General features: G+C 48.8%; 1 protein-coding gene and 1 pseudogene across 3 annotated transcripts; both read left to right on the forward strand.

Annotated features, from left to right (window-relative positions):
* Positions 1 to 1,611: 1,611 nt before the first annotated feature.
* On the forward strand, positions 1,612 to 6,347 carry LOC123064767 (putative disease resistance protein RGA3; annotated as a pseudogene).
* A 445-nt stretch (positions 6,348 to 6,792) lies between these two features.
* LOC123068575 (putative disease resistance protein RGA4) lies at positions 6,793 to 11,931 on the forward strand. Of its 3 annotated transcripts, none has more exons than XM_044491176.1 (5): positions 6,793 to 7,179; positions 7,277 to 7,360; positions 7,629 to 7,751; positions 8,236 to 11,384; positions 11,636 to 11,931. In XM_044491176.1, the coding sequence occupies exon 4, from the start codon at positions 8,314 to 8,316 to the stop codon at positions 11,368 to 11,370; it is 3,057 nt and encodes a 1,018-aa protein (XP_044347111.1). In that variant the 5' UTR covers positions 6,793 to 7,179; positions 7,277 to 7,360; positions 7,629 to 7,751; positions 8,236 to 8,313; the 3' UTR covers positions 11,371 to 11,384; positions 11,636 to 11,931. The 3 variants fall into 3 exon arrangements, with proteins under 3 accessions (XP_044347111.1, XP_044347113.1, XP_044347112.1); XM_044491178.1 differs by lacking the exon at positions 11,636 to 11,931 and having other exon boundaries at positions 8,236 to 10,806; positions 10,901 to 11,308; XM_044491177.1 differs by lacking the exon at positions 11,636 to 11,931 and having other exon boundaries at positions 8,236 to 10,767; positions 10,859 to 11,308.
* The last annotated feature ends 6,579 nt before the right edge of the window (positions 11,932 to 18,510 follow it).

Genomic DNA, 18,510 nt, shown 5'->3' on the forward strand with positions numbered 1-18,510 from the left:
CGGGGATGGAGCGCCGGGGCGCGGCGCGGCGGGAGGGCGGCCGGGCAGGGCGGCTGGAGGCCGGCTGGATCCGGGGAGGGGAGCTGAAAACTCCCTCCCGCGCGAAACTGGTGAGGGAACCGGATCGAGGAGGGGTTGGGCTGGCCAATCCCTGTTTCTACAGGCTGGGAAGGAGAATAGGGGTTGAGCCTCTAAATTTTTTTAAGGGTTTAAGGGTTCTATTCTTTGTGAATTTTTCATCTTACCCGTAAAAAGCGGTTATTTTTAAGAATGTGAGAGTTTAGGGGTACTATACTAGTAATGCTCTAACCCCGGCCGGAGGACCAAGTCAAACTCTCGCACCGGCGGCCAATCCACGATGCCAGCCAACTGCCTGCCATCACATCCGGGAAAGATGGACGCCGCCCCATCAGATCTAGGCATCCCAGATCAAGACGGAAGCCGCTCATGGTAGCCAGCAACTCCGTTTGCCGAGTAGCTGCATCTGAGTCAGCCCCGCCCCCAATCGACCGCTCACGCGAAGCCCCGCCACCCCCGTCCGCGGCCAGAGACCCACCGAACATCCACAACCCCACCTCGCCCGTGGGCAGGCCGCCGCCCGCACCCGAAGTTCGACGCCCCAGGGACGCTAGGCGGCGCCGCTCCCAGCCATCGCCGCAAGGAGCCGCCGTGCGCCAGATCCGCGGCCACAGCTCGTCCCCATGCGAACCACCACAAGCCGCGCTACCCTCTCGCCAGAGGGAACGACCCGTGCCACATCACAGCCCGCAGGGACCGAGAGAACCCCGCCGCCGCCGGCTCCAGTCGAGCTTTGCTCGGCTGAGCCCCCCGTCGGCGCCGGGGGATGGGGGTGTGCGGGGGGAGGGAGGAGGGGGGTTGGCGGCAGAGGACGACGAGCCCTCCCCGTCGCCTCGTGGGCAGCAGCGCGGGAGGGGATAGGGTTCAAGGCGGTGAGAGAGCCGAGTGTATAATTATCCAGAACGTGGATTGGTTGTATAGAGTATAGACTATGATTGCTTATTGTGGGCTACTACCTTCATCCTAATTTATTGGCCCCATTTGTATTTCGTGTCAATTTTTGACCTTAGATTTAACTAAAAAATCTTAATGCATGTAACTAAAAATAATATAATTGAAAATTATGTTCGAGTTCAACGATATAATTTTGATGACATATATTATTATTTTATTAGTTAATTAAATCAATGGTCAAAGTTTGGCACAAAATACTAAAGAAACCAATAAACCATGAGATGTCATTATTTGCTACGGTCTTCTATGTAATGTACTACCATCAAACAAATATTTGTATCATTGAGATTTTCTCAAGTATTTCTTTCGTTCTTTTCTCCAGGTGGGCAGGCGCGCTAACACATGCCTTTGTGGTTTAGAGGGTGCTTGGATACAAGGGACTATTTTTAGTCTGACTAAAAATAGTCTCTTTTAGAGGCTAAAGTTCCAAGCACCCCTGACTAAAGAGAGGCTAGGACTAGTCTTGAGGCTAAAATCTTTTAGTCATGGGAAACCTACTAAAATATGTATTAGCTCTCTCTCTCTCCTCATTTAATTCCTCTCCTTAGTTCTAGATTGGAGGGTTTGGAGGATAATAAATGCTCAATAACTAGATTTTAGTCTCTTTAGTATTTGGATCCAAGCATGGGTGAGACTAGCAAGTTTTAGTCCCACTACTTTTAGTCATGAGACTAAAACGTATTCAAGCATGCTCTTAGTATACTCATGTTAGCAGACATGACATGTGGGTATCAATGGAAACAAAACTCTTTGCAGGTTTCACATGTCCTTTGGAATCTCGAGGTAAACAATACTACTCAATTTGTTGGTAATGATGACCGCTAGTCTTCTATTATCCGCAGCATGATTTTCTAATGGTGATTGACCGATAATCTTCTATTATCCATTTTTATTTTAGCTTGGGCTCAATTTACGAGATCTTATGAGTAGCGGTGGGCTGACTATCGGAGTAAACTGCATCTTCAAAATGATCACTATTGATTGTTGTTATTGATTAACTCGAAGACTGGTTTGTAAGGTAAGACTTGCTATCGTACAGAGCTTGCAACTTTACTTCCATGACTACACTGTAATAAATTATCATGTTTTCCAGTCTAGAAACCGATTATGGGTTAAGAACTTAGGCCTGAGAAACAAAAATATGTAGCTGACTCACTGCAACATTCGGTGTGTATTTGCAGCTGCCATCTGATGGCTATTCAACTGAGCAAAACAAAATAATTTTAACATACAAAACTAAAACACATGTTAATATGCAAGCACAAGCAGATAAAATGACAGAAGGCCAACTCAGGGATTTAGACCTCAATACTTGGCCTTGGACCTCAAATTGCATAGCTCCATTATTCTAAATTCGTTAAATATCTTCTATACCAATATATATTAGAGAGACATTTTTCATTGTGAAAGCATATTAACATATATTGTGTATTCATTTTCAGGCTTCACCTTTTGCCATTCTCTGAAACAAGTAACCTTGGTATTTTTTGGTGGACCTCCCCCTTGTGCGTGCAATTTCATTTGTTTGATGGCAGCCGTTCTAGCATCTTTACTTGGATCATGTGCCAATAAGTTGAAAGATATCATTATTGATGAAGCCATATTAATCCTAGGGGTGGAAAAAGAGCTCACAGAAGTACTGCGACGAGTAGAACTAATACGGTGTTGCATATATGATGCTGAGAAAAGGAGGACAGAAGAGCAAGCAGTAAACAATTGGCTTGATCAGCTGAGAGATGTTATGTATGATGTTGAAGAAATCTTGGACGGGGCTAAATGTAAAGGAAACAAGCTACTTCCTGACCACCCTCCATCATCTTCAGGCAAATCAGTTGCATGTAATGGCCTTTCAGTTTCCTCTTGTTTCTGCAACATCGGGCCACGTCGTGATGTTGTTGTTCGGATTAGAAGCCTCAACAAGAAGATAGAGAACATTTTGCATGACACGATATTTTTAACATTCAACAGTAGTACACAACCTGCTGGAAATGGTCCAAAGTGCAAAATGATAAGAAGCTCCAATCTTGTTGAGCCCAACCTTATGGGAAGGAGATCATACATTCCAGCAGGAAGTTGGTGGACTTGGTGCTTGTGCACAAGGAAAATAAGTCTTACAAGCTTGCTATTGTTGGAACAGGAGGAGTTGGTAAGACAACACTAGCTCAAAAAATATACAATGATCAGAAAGTTAAAGGAGGCTTCATGATACACGCATGGATTTCTGTTTCACAAGAGTACAGTGAAGTAACCCTTCTGAAAGAGGTTCTCCGGAATATTGGTGTGCATCATGAGCAAGGTGAAACCATAGCAGAGCTCCAGAGGAAGCTTGCAGAAACGATCGAAGGGAAGAGTTTTTTTCTAGTTCTAGATGATGTCTGGAATTCCAATGTATGGATGGATCTATTAAGGCCTGCATTACATGAAACAACATCTGGAGTAATATTGGTAACGACAAGAGATGATCAAATTACAAGGAGAATAGGTGTAGATCATACCCATCGAGTTGATCTCATGTCAGTAGAGGTGGGATGGGAGCTACTTTGGAAGAGCATGAACATTGAGGAAGAGAAAGAAGTGCAGAATTTAAGAAACACGGAGATTGAGATTGTTCGTAAATGCGGTCACCTCCCTCTTGCAATCAAGGTTACAGCTAGTGCTTTGGCAAGCAGAGCTCTAACGGAGAATGAGTGGAAAAAGTATTTTGGCAAATATGCTGGTTCCCAGAGCATGCTCTCTGATGAAATAGAAGGAGCTCTGTATCTAAGCTATGATGAGTTGCCGCATCGTCTGAAACAGTGTTTCCTTTATTGTGCTTTGTATGTTGAAGATTCTATCATTCAGCGTGATGAAGTTACCTGGTTATGGATTGCTGAAGGCTTCATCGAGGAGCAGCAAGGACAACTAATAGAAGACATAGCAGAAGAGTACTACTATGAGCTAATACATCGGAATCTCCTCGAGCCAGATATTTTAAGTTTTAGCCAGGCTAGATGCAAAATGCATGACCTCTTAAGACAACTTGCTTGTAATATATCAAGAGAAGAATGTTTTATTGGAGATGTTGAAACATTAAGGGGTGAAACTATGTCAAAACTGCGGCGTGTTACTGCTATCACTAACAAGGATAAATTAGTCTTACCTAGTATGGATAAGGTGGAAGTTAAGGTGAGAACTTTCCTAACTATCAATGGTCCGTGGAGCATCGAGGATGCATTATTCAAGAGATTTATGCTCCTTCGTGTTTTGGTATTGAACAGCTCACTTGTACAGAGCATTCCGAACTATATAGGAAAATTGATACATCTGCGCCTACTTAATCTAGATTACACTGGCATATCTTTTCTTCCGAAATCCATTGGCTCCCTAAAGAACCTTCAAGTACTGAGCTTGAGATGGTGTCATGATCTGCACACTCTTCCTTCAGCAATGACCCTGTTGACCAGTCTTAGATGTCTTGATCTTTATGGCACAGAAATAAATCAGGTTTCAGAAGGGATAGGGAAACTGAAGTTTCTCACTCGTTTAAGCGACTATCCTGTTGGTGATGGAAGTGATAATGCTGTTGTACAAGATGGATGAAAGTTGGAAAAGTTGTCTTCTTTGTCGCAGATGAAGTTTCTTTATCTTGGTAAATTGGAAAGAGCAGCTCACTGCAGTACAAATGCAGTGCTGACGGACAAAAACCATCTAAAAAAACTAGCACTGGAGTGGAGTGAGCGTGAGGGATCATATTCTGAAGAAGAAGTTAGCAATACTGAGAAGGCATTTGAGAAGCTAATACCTCCACGCAACCTGGAAGACCTAAGTATGTTAGGATTCTTCGGTCGGCAGTATCCGACCTGGTTTGGTACCACCTGTTTGTCTTCATTAATGTCCTTGCTCCTCAAAGGTGTACGATCATGTGTGCATCTTCCACCCATTGGGCAGCTACCAAACTTGAAATTTCTGAGAATTGATGGAGCACATGCGGTTACCAAGGTTGGACCTGAATTTGTTGGCTACAATAAGGGTGATTATGTGTGTAATGAATTGGTCACCTTCCCTAAACTTGAACGGTTGATCTTCAAGGATATGCCCAACTGGGAGGCGTGGTATTTTTTTGAGGAAGAAGTTGCTGCTGCTGATGTAAGGGGAGAGGATGGAGCTGCTGAGATTCATAAAGAGGATGTCCAATCTGCAAGGCTGCGACTGCTGCCTCGTTTGGTGCAGTTGCAACTCGCAGGTTGCCCGAAACTGAGGGCTCTACCACCATAGCTTGGAGAGGACACCGTCAGCTTGAAGGAGATCCTTTTAATTGGAATAAACAACTTGAAAGTTGTGGAGGACTTCCCTCTGCTATCTGAGCTCCTTGATATTGTGGATTGTGAAGGCCTGGAGAGGATCTCCAACCTCCCACAAGTGACAGAACTGCATGTACTTGGTTGTCCAAACTTAAGCCATATAGAGGGGTTGGGATGTTTGCAGCAGCTGGGGCTGGGTGAGGATATGCAAGAGATCTCTTCCCGCTGGCTGCGTGGGCTCCAAGAGCAGCACCAGAGACTTGACGGTGAAGACCTGGATGTCTACCAGGTAGATGGCTCAAGGTATATATGCGCACTGCACACTGGTTGGATATTTAGTACTCCCTCCGTCTGGAAATACTTGCCGGAGAAATGGATTTCCGGACAGAGGGAGTATTGTGTTTCATTCTTTTAGCAGCCTTGATTCATGTTCTCACAATTCAATTTTGTACCTCAGCGGATTCATGCACAAATCACATCTTTGTTCAGTTGTATTGCATTTGCATGCCACCGTATATGTTTATGTAACCAAAATATCTGAACCTTGTACACATTCGAAAACTAGTAGATGTCCCTTGGCTGCAGGTGCAAGCGTACAAGTTGTTAAGTGCCGTATAATTTTGGCTCTAAATTGCTCATGTGTTTTCCTTGTGTAACTACCATGCATTGGAGACCCATGTTGTTGCATACATTCTCATAATCTTCCTCTTAGAGTTGATAATAGTGCAATGATATCGATTTCAGGGCACAGTATTAGTACTCCAAGGGGCAAGCTCTGTTCTCTGCGATGGAGCTGAAGAAGAACAAGGAAACTGCAGAAAAGTACTTACTAGCTACACCAGCTGCCGTAGCAATTAATAGTGCAATGCAGTACTCGAGTGGTAGTACCTTCTCTATTCTTAAGTTAGTGTGTGATGGAGATCGATGATACTCTCTTGACGTTTTATCAGCCTTTTAATTTCTTATGGAAACACGATGCACTGCACTCTGCTTTAAGCTAAGCGTCTTGTCTGTTTTTGGCTACTGTTAGGCTTCGTGGACGTTTAGTTTAGTTGGGAGGAAATGGACATATTTGGTTAATTGGAACGTTGTATGTAATCAAACTGAAGAGAGGTGCATCTCTTGTGTACTCCCTCCGTCCCAAAATTCTTGTCTTAGATTTGTCTACATATGGATGCATCTATTCACGTTTTAGTGTTAGATACATCCGTATCTAGATAAATCTAAGACAAGAATTTTAGGACGGAGGGAGTACTTGTTTACTCCTACGCTGGCTCAAACTTATTAGAATAACTCAACTTGTTCTCCCATTTTTACTGTTTTTTCCGAAAAAGTTAATCATTATGATGTTGTCCCGTTATGTACTCTGTCGCAATCGGGGTCTTCAGCTTTGTGGTTGTGCTGGTGGACGATAATTACTAGTCCTAAAATCTGTTTGTGACACATGAATGAATCATCCTTCTTGTGTTTTTTAGGACTAATAAGGTTATTACACTCATGGACGGACAATGCTATTGGCGCTGGCCAATGCTATTGGTCAATTATAAAAGAGCAATGGCAATAAGCAGCCAACGGGCAGCTGCTTGCCAATCTCTTTCAGAAGACTAGTCTAGCAGGCCGCCTTTGTGGACTGTGCTGCGTGGCCACGAAACGCAAGCAGAGGAGGGCCGGCCATTTATCATCTACTGCTGTGTGGTAGCTAGCTAGTATGTTACTGGTATTGGCCCAGGCAAGCCTTGAGGAAATCTGAAGATTTTGTTCGCTCCCTTCTTCTTCTGCAACTGCAAGCAGAGCAAGTTTCTGTCTTGATCGCTGTTGGTTGAATGACCATCAGTGGCTTCTCAGTCTAGCTACCCTCTCTATTCAGGTATATATATATATATTTTCAGTTCAGTTATGTGCACTTCCGGTGCTCCTTCGTTCTGCTCACTAGTTGCTCAATAATCTTGTATCATCTATTGCAGGTGTAGCAGCATCGTTTTCTCCTGGTGATTGGCTATAATCTTGTATTAGTATCTATTTTGATAGGCTGGAAGACTGGGTGCAAGGTAAGACTTGCTCTTGGGACCTTTGTTTCATAACTACAGCGGAATAAATTATGATGATTGTAGGTTAGCATGTCGGAAACCGATTAGAGTTAAGATGGATTAGACAACCATACATAATTAGCTGGTTGTTATATTTAAAAATACTCTTGCATTCAAAACAGTTATGTGCACTTCCGGTACTCATTTGTTCTGTTCACTAGTTGGTCAATAATCTTGTATCATCTCTTTATCAAAAAATAAATAAAAAACCTTGTATCATCTATTGCAGGTGTATCAGCATGGCTTTCTCCTGGTGATTGGCCTATAATCTTATATTTCTATTTTGATTATAGCTTGCACTCAGCCTTGCGGGATCCTTAAACTATCGATAGGCTGGAAGGCTGGTTCTAAGGTAAGTCTTTCGACCGTACCTGAGAGAGGTTGGGACTTTGGTTTCAGAAATACAGTGGAATAAATTATGATGATTGATAGGCTGCCATGTACGAAACCAATTAAATTTAAGATGGATTAGACAAACAATAATAAAAGCTGGATGATTTTTTTGTATCACTGTATGTACTAACTAAATGCAACATTTTTGGTGCTAGTTCGGTGTGCAGGCTGCTATGAAGTTGCCATCCCATGGACTTTCAACTGGGCAAAAAAAAAACCCAACAAACGATGTAAATTTGCAATCATAAAAAATAATTAAAGAACAGAATGCCAAATGATCAAGAATTTTGACCTCAATACTTGGCGCTACCGCTCAATCTGTATGTGCATAGCTATGTTATGTTAAATTATTCAAAATGTCAATGGCAGCCCACTAGTGATAAATTTCAAGCATTGTCCCACATTCAAAAGCATGTTATCATACCTTGTGCATTCATTTTCAGCTTTCGGGTTCTTCCATTCTTCGGGAAAAATCATCCTAGTGTTTTTGGTGGACCCCTGGCGCTGAGTTTGTCGGATCCATGGCGGCCATAGTTGAAACTTTGCTTAAATCAAGTGTCACTAAGTTGCAAGATGTCATTATGGATGAGGCCATACTAATCCTAGGGGTTGAAGAAGAACTAACAAAATTGTTGCGACGAGTGGAACTAATTCAGTGTTGTATATATGATGCTGAGAAAAGGAGGACAAAAGAGCAAGCAGTAAACAATTGGCTTGGTCAATTGAGAGATGTTATATATGAAGTTGATGAAATCCTGGATGTGGCTAGATGTAAAGGAAGCAAGCTACTTCTTAACCACCCTTCACCATCATCAGGCAAATCAGTTGCATGCAAAGGCCTTTCAGTTTCCTGTTGTTTTTGCAACATAGTGGCACGCCATGATGTTGCTGTTCGGATTAGAAGCCTCAATAAAAAGATTGAGAGCATTGCAAATGACAAGATATTTTCAACTTTCAATAATAGCACACAACCTATTGGAAATGGCCGAACATCAAAACTGGTAAGAAGTTCCAACCTTGTTGAGCCCAACCTTGTGGGGAAGGAGATTCTACATTCTACCAGGAAGTTAGTGGACTTAGTTCTTGCACACAAGGAATGCAAGTCTTACAAACTTGGTATTGTTGGAACTGGAGGAGTTGGTAAGACAACCCTAGCTCAGAAAATCTACAATGACCAAAAATTAAAAGGATGCTTCAAGATGCACGCATGGATTTGTGTATCACAAGACTACAACGAAGTAACTCTTCTTAAAGAGGTTCTCCGGAATGTTGGTGTGCATCATGAGCAGGGTGAAACCATAGCAGAGCTGCAGAGGAAGCTTGCAGAAGCAATTGAAGGGAAGAGTTTCTTTCTGGTTTTAGATGATGTGTGGCATTCCAATGTATGGATGGATCTATTAAGGCCTACATTACACAAAACAATGTCCGGAGTAATATTGGTAACCACACGAGATGACCAAATTACAAGGAGAATAGGTGTAGATCATACCCATCGAGTTGATCTCATGCCAGTAGAGGTGGGATGGGAGCTACTTTGGAAGAGCATGAACATAGAGGAAGAGAAAGAAGTGCAAAATTTAAGAAACATGGGGATTGAGATTGTTCGTAAATGCGGCCACCTCCCTCTTGCAATCAAGGTTACCGCTAGTGCTTTGGCAAGCAGAGATCTGACGGAGAATGAATGGAAAAAGTATTTGGGCAAATATGCTGGTTCCCAGAGCATGCTCTCAGATGAAACAGAAGGAGCTCTGTACCTAAGCTATGATGGGTTGTCGCATCGTCTTAAACAATGTTTCCTTTATTGTGCTTTGTATGCTGAAGATTCTATCATTGAGCGTGAAGAAGTTACCTGGTTATGGATTGCTGAAGGCTTCATCGAGGAGTGGGAAGGCCAACTACTAGAAGACATAGCAGAAGAGTACTACTACGAGCTAATCCACCGGAATCTCCTCCAACCAGATATCTCCTATTTTGACATGTCTCACTGCAAAATGCATGACCTCTTAAGACAACTTGCACTAAACATATCAGGAGAAGAATGTTTTATTGGAGATGTTGAAACATTAATGGGTGAAAATATGTCAAAATTGCGACGTGTTGCTGCTGTTACTAAGAAGGATATGTTGGTGTTATCTAGAGTGGATAAGGTGGATGTTAAGGTCAGGACTTTCCTAACTGTTAAGGGTCCACGCAGAATTGAGGATACATTGTTCAAGAGATTTCGGCTTCTTCGTGTTTTGGTACTAAATTACACACTTGTGCAAAGCATTCCAGAATACATAGGGAAATCGATACATCTACGTCTACTTAATCTTAATAATACAGACATATCTTGTCTTCCGGAATCCGTTGGCTGCCTAAAGAACCTTGAAGTACTGAGCTTGATATGGTGTGATCATCTGCACACTCTTCCTTCGGCAATAACCCTGTTGAGCAGCTTAAGATGTCTTGATCTTCGCGGCACCGAAATAAACGAGGTTCCAAAAGGGATAGGGAAACTAAAGTTCCTCACTTATGTAGTAGATTATCCTATTGGTGATGGAAGTGATGATACTGTTGTGCAAGATGGATGGAAGTTGGAAGAGTTGTCTTCTTTGTCGCAAATGAGGTATCTTATTCTTGCTAAACTGGAAAGAGTGGCTCCTTGTAGTACAAATGATGTGCTGACAGACAAGGAGCACTTGAAAAATCTAGTACTAAAGTGGTCCATTTTTGGAGAGGGTACATATTCAGAAGATGACGTTGGCAACACTGAGAAGGTCTTTGAGCAGCTAATACCTCCACACAACCTGGAAGGCCTATCAATTAATAGTTTCTTTGGTCAGCGTTATCCCAGCTGGTTTGGTACCACTTGTTTGTCTTCGTTAATACACTTGAAACTCCTGGGTGTACGATCATGTGTGCATCTTCCACCGATCTGGCACCTACCAAACTTGAAATATGTGAAAATTGAAGGAGCACATGCAGTTACCAAGGTTGGACCTGAATTTGTTGGCTGCAAGAAGGGTGATCATGTATGTAATGAGTTTGTCGCTTTCCCTAAACTTGAATTGTTGATCTTCTCAGATATGCCTAACTGGGTGGAGTGGTCTATTTTTGAGGAAGAAGTTGCTGATGATGAACAGGGAGAGGATGGAGTTGATGAGATTCGAAGAGAGGATGCCCCATCTACAAGGTTGCGACTGCTGCCTCGTTTGTTGGAGTTGTACCTCCATTACTGCCCGAAGCTGAGGGCTCTCCCGCAACAACTTGGAAAAGACACCGCCTGCTTGAAGGAGCTCAATTTAAGAGGACTGAACAACTTGAAGGCCATGGAGGACCGCCCAGTGCTCTCTAAACTCCTTGTTATTGACGATTGTGAAGGCCTGGAGAAGGTCTCCAATCTCCCTTGTGTGACTGAACTGCATGTAGGTGGTTGTCCAAACTTAAGCAACGTAGCAGGATTGGGCAGTTTGCATCAGCTGGGGTTGGACAAGGATATGCAAGAGATCTCTTCATGCTGGGTGCATGGGCTTCAAGAGCAGTACCAGCGACTTCATGGTGAAGATCTGGATATCTACACGCTGTTTAAGAAGTAGATGGCTGGCTCAAGGTATATATGAAGACTGCACACTGGTTGGATATTTAGTATTAGTATTGTCTTTTATCGTGTCAACCATGGTTCATATTCTCACAAGTACGTGCATTGGAAGTTTGAAATGCCATGCGGTTACTTAGATTATCATAATCATCCTTTTAGAGTTTATAATATTGGCATCTAAACCTAATTTCTCAGCATGTGTTCTTCCATAAACCAAATTGTGTTTCCTAATTCATATTATATACTCGGCAAAATGGTGTCAGCCTAGGACTGGTGGCGCAGATCTTTTCGGCTGGCAAAGCGCGGGGCATACTAAGTTGAGGAAGCCTATCCATGCTGAAGATGTGCAAGTGTGCCATGGTCTGTAGCGAGCTGGTGAAAGAAGTGTCCTATTTTTCTTTGGGCAGGTGCCCTGGAATTAATGTATCCAGCTTCATCTTATTTCTTTCTGAACTTGTCCCAGAGACCTTTGTTGTCCTGAATCTGCACGGCATAGTTTTGTTCTTTGGATGTAACCCGCGTATTTCGATTTATTTCATTCTGAACTCGGGGTCAGAGGCCCTTTCCTGTAGTGAACCTGCGTGCCACGGTTTTTTGTTGTTTGAATGTAATAGATGAATTTCGTTTGGCACGATTTTGTTCTTTGAGTGGAAGTGATGAATTTTATTGTGTTTCATTCTGAGTTTTGGGCCTGAGGCGTTGCCACACTGAAACTGCATAACCTGTATTGCCAAACCTATATTTTGTTTATTCATATGATTTGATTATGTGAATGGAAGTGGGGAATTTTGTTTTATTTCTTTGAATGTAAGAATGAACATTCTGTTCCACTGTATCGCCAAACTACATAAGTAGAAGGACTATTTGACTGAGTGGAAATCATAACACATAAAAAGTACTCCTGCATATCCTCGGTGTTGCAGGAAATCATGGACGATGAAGACGATGGCAAACTGACACAGCTGCAGAATTGGTAGAAATTAGGGTTCTACCGGGTCTAGGCCGGAGATTGTAGGAAAGGAGGGAGTTGGTTGTGGACGAACTCGTGGCTGGGCGCCGTCGTGCGCGAGGAGGCGGCGGCTGAGAGGGAGATGGCGCAGGGGAGGAGGCGACTAGGGTTAGGTCTCCCGGCTCCTTAAGGAAGCCGAGTAAATATGATTGCTTCTTTGCTTAATTCCAAAACGGATCCTTACACGAGTTTATATAATCCTCCTAATAGAATAATTGGGCTAAGCCCCTAATAACGATAAGATAGATTGGGCCACAACTAACTGGGCTAAGCCCCTAATATGTTGGTCATAACATTTCTCCCCGCCTGCACAAACAGCTCGTCCTCGAGCTAGAAGGCGGGGAAGCACTTGCGGAACTCCTCGAGGTGATCAACCATCGCCAAACACCTCTGCAGCAGCTGGGGCGGGCAGGTCGCCGAGCCCGGCTGCGGCAGCGTCCTCCTCAATGTAGTCCGCAGCCTCCAGGTAGAAGAGTCGCGGGCAAACGTGGCCGGGCACGTAGGGCTCGTCACAGTTGAAGCACAACCCTTGGCATGACGCTCGAGTTGCTCGGCCGGTGTGTGCCGGCGGAACGGGCGTGCCGCAGCCGTGGCCCGGGGTGCCGTGGAAGCCTGAGGAGGACGACCCTGCGCGGCAACATCCGGCCAGGGTGGCGGCCCAACGGCCCGGGATGGTGACGCCTGCTAGATGGCCACCACACGGCGCTCGAACACGCGGGCGTAGTACATGGCCGTCTAGAGGTCCTGGGGTCCCCGCAGCTCCACGTCTACACGGATATGATCCGGCTGACCACCAACGAAGAGCTCAACCAGCTGGCGAGCCGTCACGCCGGGCGCGTGGCCTGCCAGGGCCTGAAAGCGGTCGGTGAAGCCCTGCATAGTAGAGGTGAAGGGAAGACGGCCCAACTCCGCCAGCCGGCTCCCACGTATCGGCGGCCCGAAGCGAAGGAGGCAGAGCTCACGAAAATGCTCCCATGGAGGCATGCCGCCCTCATCCTTCTCGAGAGCGTAATACCAAGTCTGTGCGGTGCCTCAGAGGTGATATAAAGCGAGCCAGGTGCGGTCTGACGCGAGCGTACGTTGCCCCCGGAAGAACTGGTCACACTGATTAAGCTAGTTGAGGGGGTCCTCGGTGCCGTCGTAGGTATCAAAGGCAAGCTTGGAGAAGCGCGGTGCCGTCTAGGTATGACCGCCGTGGGGGTACGGCGCCGTCTCGGTATGACCGCCTTGAGGGTACGGCTCAGCGGGGCGGAGCAGCTACGCTGGGTCGGTGATCATAGGGGGCCCCCGTGGAACTGCGTCGCGTCGAGGCCAACTTAGGGAACCATAGAACTGGAGGACCCGCCGTACCGTGCCTACTATGACGACACGTGCGGCAGTCCCGAGGCCATCGTGTAGACCGGCTGAGACAACGACTCGGTCAACCAAGCCGGTAGCGGGGACGGCGAGGGAGGGAACCGGACTTGCTGGAGCGAAACTCCCGCCGGCGGGTCGATGTGGGGCCGGAGCTGACCGGCGGTGGCTGCTGTAGCTGCAGTGGCTGCTACGGTGGAGCGCCGAGCGCGGAGGAGGCCGCCAGGAGCGGCGACTGCCACTGCGCCAGGGCTGGGCGGTGGTGGCGATGGATGGCAGCCACAACAGCTACTGTAGTGGCCCGGCGAGCACGGCAAGGCCGCCTGGTGCGGCGACAGCCATGGCAGCCACGACGGCGCGGAGGCGGCAATGGGTACTAGAGGCGCGTCAGAAATAGGCGTTGGCCATTGCGCCACTACGGCCACTGCGGGGCGGCGGCGGCAGCTGCAGCTGGGGCTGCAGCGTCCCAGCGAACGCCTCGGAGGCCCCTGGATGCGGCGAGTACCACGGTAGGGCCAGCGGCCCGATGGCGGCGGTCGGCGACGACCCGTAGGGGCTAGTCAGGTACAGCCGGATTTCCTGGACGGCTGTGATGAGGTCGTTGAGGACCCCGGTGATCTCCTCCGGGGTGTAGGCGACGGCCGGTGGTGCTGTGGAAGGCGTCGGCATCTGGGCGGTGGAGGCGCCGGAGGATGCAACAAGTGGCGCGGACGGGGAGCGCAGCGGTGATGATGCCATAGACCTAGGGTAGGGTCATAGTGTCGGGGGTTGGGTGCGACATATGCCAAAGGATGGCTTATCATGGTGGGAGCGAGTAGAACATCCCCGGTGCCCGGAAGCGGGATGAGGCGTAGACACGAACGCCGACGTACTTTACCCAGGTTGGGGGCTCTCCTTGGAGATAATACCCCTACTCCTGCTCTGCGGGGTCTCCGCATGATCACTATGGCACAAGTGATACAAATGTGCTCCTTGAGCTGTATGCTAGAGATATGAGAAGGCAAGGCTAGCTCTCCCCTGCTCTAGTGATCTGGCTAGTTCTATCAGAGTGGGAACCCTTTGCATGGGTGCCCCGGGGGGCTTATATAGGCCTACCCCCCAGGGGTACAACGGTAATCTGGCCGGCTGCTGGGCCCGGCTGTCAGTGTCTCCGGCCTCCAACTTCTCCGCCGACTACTGGGGCCCGCCGCCTGGTGGGCCCCGCCGACTGGTCTGGTATGGAGCCGACATGCCGCTCCCGCCGCGGGCGGGTCTGGTTGGCGGCTGCTCACTGTAGCCGTGCTGCCAATGACGCGGGCTTGGTCAGCTCAGTGTGGCTATAGTCCCGCCGCCTGGCGGGAGATCACTGTAGCCACACCTGGTCTCATCAGGTTAATGGTGTACTTGCTTTGAGGGAGGGGACGGCCGCCTGCTGGAGGCCGGCCCTCCCCTGGTCTGATTGATCCGGCGCGCGCCGTCTTCTGGGGTGTCACTGCCCGAGAGGGCCCACAGCCCGCGGGCCGTACCGACAGGCCGTCGTGCGGAACGGGGCTCCGCCTGTCTGGAGTGACGTCAAGGGTAGGTGGCAACAGTGCCACGCCATGCCGAGATCTCCGTCCATATGGGGCACTGGGTCCATGCCGAACCCACGATTTGGGGATAAGGGCTTCACTGTAGCCACACCCCATCTCGTCCTCTTGATGGGGGCATAAACTCTGAGGGGGCGAGGTGGCCGCCTGCTTGATGCCACCCTCTCTAGAGGCCGGCTGGCTAGAATCGGCCGCTCGTGGTGCCGTCGGCTGGTGGTTGGCCGTCCTCTGGTGGTCGGCCGTCGAGCTAGCCGGCCCCCGAAGGGCGGAGCTTCAGCTTGGGGCACAACAAGGCGGAGCTGGCCCAAAGTATTGATAAATCCAGGGACTCGGGTGAGGCTACCCATGGCCCATTACTTTGACACATAGGCCTGACCTATACGCCCCACCTAAGGTCACTACCCTAGAAGCAAAGACGTTCTGAGCACAGCAGGAAGTATCAACTGAAGCCATCGAGTGCGATCCACTCGACCAGTCACCTCACTCGGATACCCCCAATTTCACTCGACCTGGATGGAGTCATTCAACCGTACAGGAAACCACTCGGAGTACAGAAGACCTAGAGTCACTCGGGATGGCAACGGTCGGGCGTTCACTCCGTAGTCTTAAATATCATTGATAACACTTTATAGCTAGCGTTACCAGTAACACCCTATCTTAATGTACATTGAACCCCTGTAATGGAGGATGGCTGGGGTCCTAATGCACTCTATATAAGCCACCTCCCTCTTCTGGAACAAGGGTTCGCAGCCCTTGTAACACACACCCATATTCCAGTCAACTGCCTCAGGGCACCGAGACGTAGGGCTTTTACCTCCTCCGAGAGGGGCCTAAACTCGTAAACTCGTGTGTACAACCTCGTCGTAGCTAGGGCCTCGCCTCCTCATACGTACCCCCTATTTTTACTGTCAGACTTAGTACCACGACAGTTGGCACCCACCTTGGGGCAAAGCGTCTTAGTAACTTCCGGCGAGGTTGCGTTTTCTCCGATCTTCATCAACATGGTTTCCGGCGATGATTTGGTCATGGGCAGCGAGTTCCGACTCGGTGTGCTCACTTTCGTTGCCGACGACTCCGCTGGCTCCAGGAAGCCCCCCTCGATGTCAAGGCCCTCCCAATCCATTGGTCGTCGCACTTCCATGCGAGTGCCTGCGGCGTCCTCCTCCGGCAGCCGTCGACCCCGTATCGGCCAGTCCTCACGTCGCCCTCTTACTCCGCTGGACGCCGCCGCAGGCGATCTGGCCAGTCGCAGCTCCAGCGGTGGGTGAAGCATGCGGTGGCTCGATAGACAGTCACCCCCCAAGTCGCGGCAATTGAGCCCGACGAATTTCACTGTGCTCCAGTCGACTGGCTTTGCAGACACATTTTCTGAGAGCGGGAGCTGTGACCCCGCGGCAGAAGTCCTTATGGTCGACTCCCGTCGCAGCCCACCTAGGTTCCGCCGCAGCGGCGACAATGGTGGCGGCGATGGCCCGTCATTCGGCGACGATGAGTACGAGCCCCAACCTCTCAACTTGCAGCAGAGGGAAGAGCTGCACCGCCGCAACATGGAGGCCCTCCAGACCCCCATCATAGGGAAAACTGCCAAGGCTCATGCCTTGGAGGCAGCGCGCCTGGCCATGCTGGCTGAGCACACTCGTTTGGAGAATCTCCAATATTCTCTGGATGAACGTGCCCGTCGACTGATCCCGAGTCCAGTCGACGTGCACGACACTTGTTTCCGTCTGAACCTTAGGTATTCCGCACTCCAATCCAGAATCTAGCAACTGCGGCACGTATCGCAGAGTCTATTCAGCCATCCTGTTCAGAGGCTGGAAGGGGCTTGGAACAGATCAGAACGCTGCTCTGAGCAGCAGGAGATGAACTCCGCCGTTTCTCAATCCTGGAACAGGATCCACAGCAGGTCGGTAAGGGAAGATACTGTTCAATCGGTACACAGTCGTGGGTCGCCTTTGCGACGCGAAGATCGTGATCACCGTCGAGATCAACACCTGGGAAGAGCTCATGGAGAGTTTGGTCGTGAGTGCGCCCGTGACAACTACCGTCAAGTGCCTTCACCCCTTCCGAGGGATGGGTCGTACGCGCCCCGGCGGTACAACGACATGCACCAGTATGGTAATGAACGTAGAGTTCCAGTTGACCCAAGAGAGCCTGGGTTCGACGCAAGGTCAGTCCTTGTCCGTTTCCGTTTCAGTCGACGTAAGATAGAATGGCTGAGACAACGACTCGGTCAACCAAGCCGGTAGCGGGGACGGCGAGGGAGGGAGCCAGACTTGCTGGAGCGAAACTCCCACCGGCGGGTCGATGTGGGGCCGGAGCTGACCGGTGGTGGCTACTGCAGCTGCAGTGGATGCTACGGTGGAGCGCCGAGCGCGGCGAAGGCTGCCAGGAGCGGTGACTGCCACTGCGCCAGGGCTGGGCGGTGGTGGCGATGGATGGCAGCCACAACAACTTCTGTAGTGGCCCGGCGAGTGCGGGAAGGCCGCCTGGTGCAGCGGCAGCCATGGCGGCACGGAGGCGGCAATGGGTGCTGGAGGCGCGTCGGAAATAGGCGTCAGCCACTGTGGCCACTATGGCCACTGCGAGGCGGCGGCGACAGATGCATCTGGGGCTGTAGCGTCCTGGCGAACACCTCGGAGACCCCTAGATGCGGCGAGTACCACGGTAGGGCCGGCGGCCCGATGGCAGCGGTTGGCTACAACCCGTAGGGACTAGTCTGGTATAGCCAGATTTCCTAGACGGATGTGACGAGGTCGTTGAGTACCCTGGTGATCTCCTCCGGGGTGTAGGAGGCGGCCGGTGGAAGGCACCAGCATCTGGGCGGTTGCGGCGCCGAAGGATGTGACCAGCGGCGTGGACGGGGAGGGCAGCGGTGACGATGCCATATACCTAGGATAGGGTCATAGGCCTGACCTATATGCCCCACCTAAGGTCACTACCCTAGAAGCAAAGACATTCAAAGCACAGCAGGAAGTATCAACTCAAGCCATCGAGTGCGATCCACTCGACCAGTCACCTCACTCGGATACCCCCAATTTCACTCGACCTGGATGGAGTCATTCGACCATACAGGAAACCACTCGGAGTACAGAAGACCTAGAGTCACTCAAGATGGCAACGGTTGGGCGTTCACTCCGTAGTCTTAAAGATCATTGATAACACTTTATAGCTGGCGCTACCAGTAACGCCCTATCTTAATGTACATTGA

The sequence above is a fragment of the Triticum aestivum genome, chromosome 3B (assembly GCF_018294505.1).
Source record: "Triticum aestivum cultivar Chinese Spring chromosome 3B, IWGSC CS RefSeq v2.1, whole genome shotgun sequence".
Classification (NCBI taxonomy): domain Eukaryota; kingdom Viridiplantae; phylum Streptophyta; class Magnoliopsida; order Poales; family Poaceae; genus Triticum; species Triticum aestivum.

Excerpts from the sequence above, each read along its gene's own strand:
- LOC123068575 (XM_044491176.1), top strand. The coding sequence starts at position 8,314 with ATGGCGGCCATAGTTGAAACTTTGCTTAAATCAAGTGTCACTAAGTTG.